Genomic DNA, 11,465 nt, shown 5'->3' on the forward strand with positions numbered 1-11,465 from the left:
TTTCCACAATGAATTTGGCTAATATCTTAGATAAAGCTTTAGAAGAGCTTCGGGAGAAGGAATTAACTGATAGTTTGACACAACACGTTAATAATAATAATACTAATAATATTATTAATAGTAATAATAATAATAATAATAATAGTAATAATAATAATAATAATAATAATAATAATAATAATAATAATAATAATAATAATAATTCTGTGGAGGAATTTAGTTTTAAAAAACATTCTAAATATTTAAACAATTTTGAAGAATCAAAAATAAATGGGTCAACAGTAAAACAGTTTGAATTCTTTATGAAAAGTGTTTATTTTCACGAATTTGAACTCTCAAAAGAAGATTTAAATATCGTTTTTAAGTAATTATCATATATACAGTTTTAAGTTTCAAATCAAATACTAATCTAAAAAAAAAAAAAAAAAAAAAAAAAAAAAAAAAAAAAAAGGATTATTTCAAAATTTAAAAAATTCTATACTAAAATAGGCTATTATAAATGGGAGAGTTATATAGCTTGTAGATATCCAAAATATTTTTCATATTTTCATAAACCAACTCGAATTAATGATATTATAGATTCAATTGTAAAAGCTATATTGCTTTCAAAACCATGTAAAGGATCATATAAATTTTTATTAGAATTTATTGAAAGTGTTAATGATTATATATGTACAGTATGTATAATACTTAACAACATTCACATACACACACACACCACTCTCTCTTCACTTTAATAATATTTTAACATATTTTATTTTTTTTTTTAAAAAATAAAAAAAAAAAATAAAAAAATAATAAGAAAGTTGCAGATAAAATTTATGCAATTATTTTAGATAATAATTATGAAGTACTTGGTTTTGATCATTATAATTTATTTTTTATATTGATAATAATAGCTGATAAAATTAGTGCAAATCCACAGGGTATTATAGGATATTTTATTAATATTAGCATTTTAGAGATTCCTAATGAAAAAAAACATATGGAATATTTGTTAAAATTCAAAAATTTTATTGTCTATTATTACAAAAAAAATACACAAGAAGTTTTGAACCAAGAGTTATTTTCATTTCTTGCAGCATTTCATGGACCAGATTTACAAAAACAAAACCAACAATATTTATTAGATTTGGTTTATGATATTAAAAGTTTTCCAGGAAAAGAATACTTGGTTAAAGAACTACTTTCACATGGTTATTACGATTTATTTTTAATGGAATATGCAGAAACAAAAAAACCAGCTTTTCATTTCTTTTTGTTGAACCATTTACCATTTAATGAATTTCTCAATCTTTCAAAGAATTTCTATTATCATAGTTTTAGAAAATTTTTTAAGAGATCACCACCATGGAATTCTGATGCATTCTTAAGAGCATTGTTTCATTCTAATCAGGTACTTTTAAATCCAACTAAAACTGAATACATTTTCAAAATGGTTGAAGCTTCAACATCTTTATCAACAAATAATATTAAATCATTATATGATGCAGCTTTTCAATTTTCATTAAAATCATCATCATCATCACATTTCTCATCTACTGTATCAACTTGTTCACCATCTTTATCACCAATATCAACTTTATTTAAATCACATAAATTTTTATCAGAATTATTTGATGAAACTCTATCAATTAATAATAATAATAATAATAATAATAATAATAATAATACAGTAAAAAAATTATTCTTAACAAATAATTTAGAATTCTTTTTAAAAGTATTAACTATTGATAATATTGATAAATATTTATTACAAATTTTTGGTAAAAATAAATTATTATCTTCAAAAATTTATATTGATAAAATCAATTCTAAATTTAATAGTAATAATAATAATGATAATAATAATAATAATAATAATAATAATAATAATAATAATAATAATAATAATCAAAAATTTATAAATTATTTACCATTATCAACAGAATTTAAAGAAAGAATTTTATATATGTTAAGTTGTGATAAATCAATTGCACAATTTCAAAGATTAAATATAGTTATGGTTTGCAAACATTTCTTTTCTACATTTAGTAAACTTATTAATAATTCAACGATTGTACCAATCATTTTAAGTTATAATCAATTTAGTAATCTTATTAGTAATTCATTTAAAAATTTTAGATCAAATTCAATGATTTCATTTCAAAAAGTGAAATATTTAAAGATCTTTAACGATAGAATTCCAAAACTAACAAACACTGAAAAAATTGAAGAATCAAAATTATCATTAAGATCAAAACAATTGAAAAATATATTATCACCACCACCACCACCAATGACAACTAAATTATTTACATCAACAATGTTAACCCATGAAAGTTTTTTTGGTTCAATCTATTTTTCAATTGACTTTTTCACTGGATTAGAAATTCTTGAAATTGATCAACTCATTGAATTTCATCAAGTTTTATTACTCAAATCACTAAAAAAGATAATATTACATCTTGAACAAAGTGAAGGTTCATCATTTGGTCCTGAAGATAAAGAGAAAATCGATCTTTTAGTAAATGGTGGTATTTTCAATGATTTTACAACTGATGGATATATTGTTGAATTACATTTCAAACATTATAAAAATAAAAATCATGGTATAGATATGTCATTAGTGAAATCAGTTTCAATGGGATTATCGAAATTCTTTGATTTATTCGATGATGATATGGCATCAATACCAATACTTTATTTAGATTTAAATGATTCTCCAACAAGAAATTCACTAGAAACCTTTAAAAAATATTTAAAATCATCTCCAAAGAAATTATTATTAAATGAATTACATTTACATTTTTCAGTTCATAGTAGTAGCATAATAGGTAATAATAATAATAATAATAATAATATTTTAAGTATTGAAAATATTTTAGAGAATTTCAAATCATTCAGTAAAATTCAAACATTATATTTCCATATTACATCCAATGAAATACCAATACCATCTAAAGTAACCATACAATCAGTTATTAAATCAACACTCGAATTTATTTTATCAAACTTCAAAATGGTCAACAAAGTTTTATTCATCGATGAATATGGTCTTCCATTGAATATTGATTGGTATCATATTTTAAATATATTACCTAAAGTGAATATAAATACTTTTGATTTCATAGGGTTTCATATTGATAACCAACCTGATATCACAAAGGCTATTGAAGGAAATAATAAAAATAATTTATCAATTAACCAACAACAAAAAGAACAACCAACAAAAACAACAACAACATCAACAAAAACAACAACAATAACACCGACAGTAGCAGAAACAAAACAACCAAAAGCAGCAAAAACATCAGAAACAAGACAACCAACACCAATAAAAACAAAACAAACAACAACAACACCAACACCAACACCAATAAAAACAACACCAACACCAACACCAACAACAACACCAACACCAACACCAACAACAAAAATACCAACACCAACACCAACAACCACAAAAACAACAACAACACCAACACCAACAACAACACCAACAACAACAACAACAACAACAACAACAACAACAACAACAACAACACCAACACCAACAACAACACCAACACCAACAACAACACCAACAACCTCAAAACAACCTCAAAAACCTAAAGAACAATCGCATGAAAACATTGCTTTTACAGATTTTTATGGTTTTAATGAAAAGAATAGTGAAAAAGATAGCGAAGATGAAGATGAAGATGAAGATGAAGATGAAGATGAAGATGAAGATGAAGATGAAGATGAAGATGATGAGGATAAGTTTTCGGATGATTGTAGTTCTGACTCATTTTATTTTAGAGAGTACTCTGATAAAAGAGAACTTGGTCAAACTGATGATGGACAATTCACTCCATCAAAATATTCCAGAACGAGACATATGTATCATGGTGGTGGTGGTGATGATTCTGATGATTCTGATGATGGCTCAGACTCTGATGAAGCCGCTAACTTTTTTGCTCATCAATTAGCAAGAGCTTCATTACATGGAATGTTGGGTGCTTTAGGTTTTCTTGATAATTCCGATAGTGACGATGATTCTGATTGATCAACCTATTCCAATAAAAATAATCATCCAAATTAACTCTATTATTAAGATTACCAAAAAAACTAATAAAAAACAAATAAATAAATAAATAAATAAATAAAAATAAAATATAAATAAAAAATAAAAAATATGTCTTTTTAATTCTGAAAGTTTGAAATTTTTAAATTTGTTTATATATTTTAGATTAAATAATTTATTTTATAGTTTGAAAATAAAATTAAATGATTAAATAATTTTTTTTTTTTTTTTTTTTTTAATATTTATTAATCAGTATTAAATAGATAAATATAATAATAAAATTGTAATTGATTGGATGGTCGAAGGAGATAAGATTTGGAAGCACTGATTCCGGAATACAATATTGCAAGTTATTTTTCTTAATTAAATTATTTATTTATGGCAATTGTTTGGGGCTTTTAATTTTAGGCCGTTATACAATTGATTGCAGATTTTAATCATTAATTCCATTATGTTTCTATATGCGAAGTGTAATAAAATGTATTGCCTATATTTACCAATAGAACAATAAAGAATATGTGTGAAATTTTAATTACTATTGTACACAAATATTAGTAGTAATAATATTATTAATTCTTTATTATTCCTTATATTTATACTTTAACACTAATAATATTATATCTTTTACAAATTATGATTAAAACACCAATGATTTTTATTTATTTTAATTTGGCTTTTTATACTGAATTATTATTCTTAGAAGCCTGGGAAGGATTTAACGGCAATTTGTTATTCTGAGTAACTTCATTTCGGTTATAGATTGTATATGGAAATGGATCTTTGGAAAAAAACTTATAATAATGATTCTATAATTAAAGCTGCTATTCGTTTGTGATTATTAAAGTTTGTGAATAGGTCGTAGTTTACATCTTTTATATTTATTAGAACTATAGGTGTAATTCTGTTTGTAAATTTATTTTTGGATTCAATATTTCTTTGATGTTGTCAATTTTTTAAAAGAAACTATCCAGGACATCGAACCTGCGATCTGATTAATTTAGTTTGAAAAGAGCTCCCCATCCGGGAATCGAACCCGGGGTACCAGTGTGAGAGACTAGAGTGTTACCGACTACACCAATGAGGAATTGGATGAAATTTGTAATAAAGTTCCTCTATAAAATTAATAGATAATAAATATGCATTCACATTACTAATTGTGTGACACACATTTAAATAATATAATAATAATAATACTGTCAACTCATTATAAATAATATAAATACTAAAGAATAATTTTATTAACAAAATTGGTAATTTAGAAACAATCTAAATTAAATAAAAAACCTCAATTTGTAATGAAGGTTTTTTATTTAATTTAGATTGTTTCTAACGATTAAAATGAGATATCTAAAGAAGCAACTAAAAATTGCGTTATTCGAAAAAAACAAACAACAACAACAACAACAACAATCTCTTTTTTTGATTATTTCATTTTTCATATAAAAAGACATAAAACAAATAAATAAATAAAAAAAATAAACTATTTTAAAAAGCCATCTTTTTACTTTATTGTAATTTATTATTTGTTTCGTTTTGAAAAAAAAAAATGAAAAAAATAATCAGATCGAAAAAAACAAACAACAACAACAATCTCTTTTTTTGATTATTTCATTTTTCATATAAAAAGACAAAAAAAAAAAAAAAAAAAAAAAAAAAAAACCTGAGAACCCAAGTTAATCAGAAAATTTCCAGATTTTTAACTTTTCAAAGTAAAATAAAAAAATTAGAAAGAAAATAAGATGAAAATTACAAACAACACCACAAATATTAAGCGACACAAATGCCTACGAAAAATAAGCGAAATTGTGAATAAAACTCAATTAAAAAAAAAACAATTCAAATACGTCATAAACATCAATCACGAACCAGACGATAAAATAAAAAAAGATTTAGAAAAAAGTTTGGACAAAAAAGATGTTTTAATCAAAAGTAATAATACAATTCAAAATTTGAAACAAAAAAAAAAAAAAAAAAAAAAAAAAAAAAAAAAAAAAAAAAAAAAAAAGTAAACCCCTCTTTTAGAGACCCTGTAAAAAACTACAAATAAAATGAGATCTAGCATCTCAAGGAGAAGCAACTAATAATTGCGACTTCATCTCTGATTTCTATTGAGATTAGTGATGAAGAATAAAAAAAAATCATTACAACATTTTTATTATTATTTTAAAAAATGGAGAAGAAGGGTATCGATCCCTTTACCTCTCGCATGCTAAGCGAGCGCTCTACCATCTGAGCTACATCCCCTTTGATGGAAAGTATTTTTTATTAGAAATACTCGTACGTTATTATCTGAGATCGAAAAAAACAAACAACAACAACAATCTCTTTTTTTGATTATTTCATTTTTCATATAAAAAAGACTTTAAAAAAAAAAAAAAAAAAAAAAAAAAAAAAAAAAAAACCTGGGAACCAAGTTAATTAGAAAATTTCCAGATTTTTAACTTTTTAAAGAAAAATAAAAAAGATAGAAAGAAAATAAAATGAAAATCACAAACAACACCACAAATATTAAGCAACACAAATGCCTACAAAAAATAAGCGAAATTGTGGATAAAACTCAATTAAAAAAAAAACAATTCAAATACGTCATAAACATCAATCACGAACCAGACGATAAAATAAAAAAAGATTTAGAAAAAAGTTTGGACAAAAAAGATGTTTTAATCAAAAGTAATAATACATTCAAAATTCTCACAGACAGTATTAGTACAGTAATCTATTTTGTAAATATGTTTGATGCAGAATTAAAAGGACAATTTATAACCACTATAAGACCAAAAAATATGTATACAGATTTTGATTGGTATAAATCACTCACAGAAATAGAATGGGTAATAGAAAATGAAGGATGTAAACTAATTAAATCAGAAATTAAAGGCGAAACTCTAATTATCAAAACAGTGAAAAGAGTCGTAGAAGAATTTGACACTATCATTGAACTAGACAATCTAACATTAATTGGACACTCCAACAAAGGATGGAGAGATCAAACCTCATTACCAGAAAATCAAGAAGAAAACAAAAATAAAAAACAATCAGATGAACAACAACCACAATCTACATCAGAACAAATACCAAAACAAGGAAAAAGAACAATCATTATCCCACCAATCACATCCTCATCTAATGATAAAACATTTATGGCCCTAGATGATACAGCTCAAAAGGTAATAGATGCATCACTAGAAAACGTAGATGAACTAACAAGAATAGAGAATGAGATCAATACACAATCGATAAACAATCAAGAAATTAAAACAAAATCAGAAAAACCTATCGAACCACCATCTCCATACAATACACCAATAAAACAACACGGCGAAACAAAGAGACTAACAACGGAAGAAAAACTTAGAGAGGTAAATGATATCTTCGACTTCACCAGCCCAAACACTGATGCAATAAGAAAAATAGAATTCCCACTTTCAATCCCTTCAAATCAATGGTTCTTCTCCTCTCCAATAAAACATATCATGAGTTTCAGCCCAACCTATGGTACACCATCGAAAATTATCGATTCACCAAGTAAATTGTTAAACACACCAAAAAACAAACAACAAGACAAAACAAACAGGACCAACAAAACACCAGTCAAACCAAAATTGGGTGAATATGGACAAAAAAGCATAAAAACAAAAATGGATGAAGATATAGACAACTTCAACAAGGAAATTCTAAAACAAATCAGTAAATCAAAAAACCCCACAAACACACAAGACCAACAACACAATGAACAAAGTAAAGATCAGTTAGAAGACAAAATAAACCAGAAACTTCAAAAGGTAGATAAAAATCTACCCCAAATAAAACTATAAAGAAAAACACAATAAGAATAGGTGTTTGGAACGTCCAAGGATCCAATACCATCCAATCTGCCAGCATAATAAACACCGTTTTAGACAACAACAAGCTGGACGCAGCACTTCTAACTGAAACAAATATAAAAACAAATAAAATTTACTCAATAAATCAACAATATAAAAACAAAATAACACACCACGCACCAATTGATAAAACAGGACAAGGGGTGTCACAAATCATCATCAACACCCGCAATAGAACTTCCTAAACATCTCAAAAAATACAATAATTCACTCAGTACTTTCTATAAATAAAAAAAAAAAAAAAAAAAAAAAAAAAAAAAAAAAAAACCCAAGTTAATCAGAAAAATAAAAAAGATAGAAAGAAAATAAAATGAAAATCACAAACAACACCACAAATATTAAGCAACACAAATGCCTACAAAAAATAAGCGAAATTGTGGATAAAACTCAATTAAAAAAAAAACAATTCAAATACGTCATAAACATCAATCACGAACCAGACGATAAAATAAAAAAAGATTTAGAAAAAAGTTTGGACAAAAAAGATGTTTTAATCAAAAAGACCCTGTAAAAAAAAAAAAAAAATAAAATGAGATCTAGCATCTCAAGGAGAAGCAAATAATAATTGCGTTATCCAATTCAAAAAAAAAAAAAGTACGTTATTATCTAGAGATCGAAAAAAACAAACAACAACAACAATCTCTTTTTTTGATTATTTCATTTTTCATATAAAAAAGACTTAAAAAACAAATAAATAAATAAATAAACTATTTTAAAAAGCCATCTTTTTACTTTATTGTAATTTATTATTTGTTTCGTTTTGAGAATTTTGCGTAGCAAAATTTTCAAAAAAAAAGCAAAAAATAATCAGATCGAAAAAAACAAACAACAACAACAATCTCTTTTTTTGATTATTTCATTTTTCATATAAAAAAGACTTAAAAAACAAATAAATAAATAAATAAACTATTTTAAAAAGCCATCTTTTTACTTTATTGTAATTTATTATTTGTTTCGTTTTGAGAATTTTGCGTAGCAAAATTTTCAAAAAAAAAGCAAAAAATAATCAGATCGAAAAAAACAAACAACAACAACAATCTCTTTTTTTGATTATTTCATTTTTCATATAAAAAAGACTTAAAAAACAAATAAATAAATAAATAAACTATTTTAAAAAGCCATCTTTTTACTTTATTGTAATTTATTATTTGTTTCGTTTTGAGAATTTTGCGTAGCAAAATTTTCAAAAAAAAAGCAAAAAATAATCAGATCGAAAAAAACAAACAACAACAACAATCTCTTTTTTTGATTATTTCATTTTTCATATAAAAAAGACTTAAAAAACAAATAAATAAATAAATAAACTATTTTAAAAAGCCATCTTTTTACTTTATTGTAATTTATTATTTGTTTCGTTTTGAGAATTTTGCGTAGCAAAATTTTCAAAAAAAAAGCAAAAAATAATCAGATCGAAAAAAACAAACAACAACAACAATCTCTTTTTTTGATTATTTCATTTTTCATATAAAAAAGACTTAAAAAAAAAAAAAAAAAAAAAAAAAAAAAAAAAAAAAACCTGGGAACCAAGTTAATTAGAAAATTTCCAGATTTTTAACTTTTTAAAGAAAAATAAAAAAGATAGAAAGAAAATAAAATGAAAATCACAAACAACACCACAAATATTAAGCAACACAAATGCCTACAAAAAATAAGCGAAATTGTGGATAAAACTCAATTAAAAAAAAAACAATTCAAATACGTCATAAACATCAATCACGAACCAGACGATAAAATAAAAAAAGATTTAGAAAAAAGTTTGGACAAAAAAGATGTTTTAATCAAAAGTAATAATACATTCAAAATTCTCACAGACAGTATTAGTACAGTAATCTATTTTGTAAATATGTTTGATGCAGAATTAAAAGGACAATTTATAACCACTATAAGACCAAAAAATATGTATACAGATTTTGATTGGTATAAATCACTCACAGAAATAGAATGGGTAATAGAAAATGAAGGATGTAAACTAATTAAATCAGAAATTAAAGGCGAAACTCTAATTATCAAAACAGTGAAAAGAGTCGTAGAAGAATTTGACACTATCATTGAACTAGACAATCTAACATTAATTGGACACTCCAACAAAGGATGGAGAGATCAAACCTCATTACCAGAAAATCAAGAAGAAAACAAAAATAAAAAACAATCAGATGAACAACAACCACAATCTACATCAGAACAAATACCAAAACAAGGAAAAAGAACAATCATTATCCCACCAATCACCTCCTCATCTAATGATAAAACATTTATGGCCCTAGATGATACAGCTCAAAAGGTAATAGAAGCATCACTAGAAAACGTAGATGAACTAACAAGAATAGAGAATGAGATCAATACACAATCGATAAACAATCAAGAAATTAAAACAAAATCAGAAAAACCTATCGAACCACCATCTCCATACAATACACCAATAAAACAACACGGCGAAACAAAGGGACTAACAACGGAAGAAAAACTTAGAGAGGCAAATGATATCTTCGACTTCACCAGCCCAAACACTGATGCAATAAGAAAAATAGAATTCCCACTTTCAATCCCTTCAAATCAATGGTTCTTCTCCTCTCCAATAAAACATATCATGAGTTTCAGCCCAACCTATGGTACACCATCGAAAATTATCGATTCACCAAGTAAATTGTTAAACACACCAAAAAAGAAACAACAAGACAAAACAAACAAGACCAACAAAACACCAGTCAAACCAAAATTGGGTGAATATGGACAAAAAAGCATAAAAACAAAAATGGATGAAGATATAGACAACTTCAACAAGGAAATTCTAAAACAAATCAATAAATCAAAAAACCCCACAAACACACAAGACCAACAACACAATGAACAAAGTAAAGATCAGTTAGAAGACAAAATAAACCAGAAACTTCAAAAGGTAGATAAAAATCTACCCCAAATAAAACTATAAAGAAAAACACAATAAGAATAGGTGTTTGGAACGTCCAAGGATCCAACACCATCCAATCTGCCAGCATAATAAACACCGTTTTAGACAACAACAAGCTGGACGCAGCACTTCTAACTGAAACAAATATAAAAACAAATAAAATTTACTCAATAAATCAACAATATAAAAACAAAATAACACACCACGCACCAATTGATAAAACAGGACAAGGGGTGTCACAAATCATCATCAACACCCGCAATAGAACTTCCTAAACATCTCAAAAAATACAATAATTCACTCAGTACTTTCTATAAATAAAAAAAAAAAAAAAAAAAAAAAAAAAAAAAAAAAAAAAAAAAAAAAAAAAAAAAAAAAAAAAAAACCCAAGTTAATCAGAAAAATAAAAAAGATAGAAAGAAAATAAAATGAAAATCACAAACAACACCACAAATATTAAGCAACACAAATGCCTACAAAAAATAAGCGAAATTGTGGATAAAACTCAATTAAAAAAAAAACAATTCAAATACGTCATAAACATCAATCACGAACCAGACGATAAAATAAAAAAAGATTTAGAAAAAAGTTTGGACAAAAAAGATGTTTTAATCAAAAAGACCCT

The 11,465-nt window shown here is 25.0% G+C and overlaps 4 protein-coding genes and 2 non-coding genes across 6 annotated transcripts; 3 read left to right on the top strand and 3 right to left on the bottom strand.

Moving 5' to 3' along the window:
• Positions 1-8: 8 nt before the first annotated feature.
• On the top strand, positions 9-4,030 carry DDB_G0293174 (hypothetical protein; the record flags this gene model as incomplete). Its single annotated transcript, XM_629316.1, has 3 exons — positions 9-364; positions 452-677; positions 803-4,030. 3 exons carry the CDS (start codon positions 9-11, stop codon positions 4,028-4,030), a joined length of 3,810 nt encoding a protein of 1,269 aa, XP_629318.1.
• A 1,010-nt stretch (positions 4,031-5,040) lies between these two features.
• DDB_G0293096 (hypothetical protein) lies at positions 5,041-5,217 on the bottom strand (the record flags this gene model as incomplete). The annotated part of the gene is made up of 2 exons (XM_629317.1): positions 5,041-5,160; positions 5,200-5,217. The coding sequence occupies 2 exons, from the start codon at positions 5,215-5,217 to the stop codon at positions 5,041-5,043; spliced, it is 138 nt and encodes a 45-aa protein (XP_629319.1).
• On the bottom strand, positions 5,061-5,132 carry tRNA-Glu-CUC-3. Its single transcript has one exon. It is a non-coding gene; the product is annotated as a tRNA-Glu (tRNA).
• Positions 5,218-6,219: 1,002 nt separating the features above from the next.
• Positions 6,220-6,292, bottom strand: tRNA-Ala-AGC-14. The gene has a single exon. It is a non-coding gene; the product is annotated as a tRNA-Ala (tRNA).
• Positions 6,293-6,528: 236 nt separating this feature from the next.
• DDB_G0293142 (hypothetical protein) lies at positions 6,529-7,863 on the top strand (the record flags this gene model as incomplete). Its single annotated transcript, XM_629318.1, has 1 exon — positions 6,529-7,863. The coding sequence occupies one exon, from the start codon at positions 6,529-6,531 to the stop codon at positions 7,861-7,863; it is 1,335 nt and encodes a 444-aa protein (XP_629320.1).
• Positions 7,864-9,526: 1,663 nt separating this feature from the next.
• Positions 9,527-10,861, top strand: DDB_G0293144 (hypothetical protein; the record flags this gene model as incomplete). Its single annotated transcript, XM_629319.1, has 1 exon — positions 9,527-10,861. One exon carries the CDS (start codon positions 9,527-9,529, stop codon positions 10,859-10,861), a length of 1,335 nt encoding a protein of 444 aa, XP_629321.1.
• Positions 10,862-11,465: the final 604 nt, after the last annotated feature.

Source organism: Dictyostelium discoideum (assembly GCF_000004695.1).
Source record: "Dictyostelium discoideum AX4 chromosome 6 chromosome, whole genome shotgun sequence".
Taxonomy (NCBI): Eukaryota; Evosea; class Eumycetozoa; order Dictyosteliales; family Dictyosteliaceae; genus Dictyostelium; species Dictyostelium discoideum.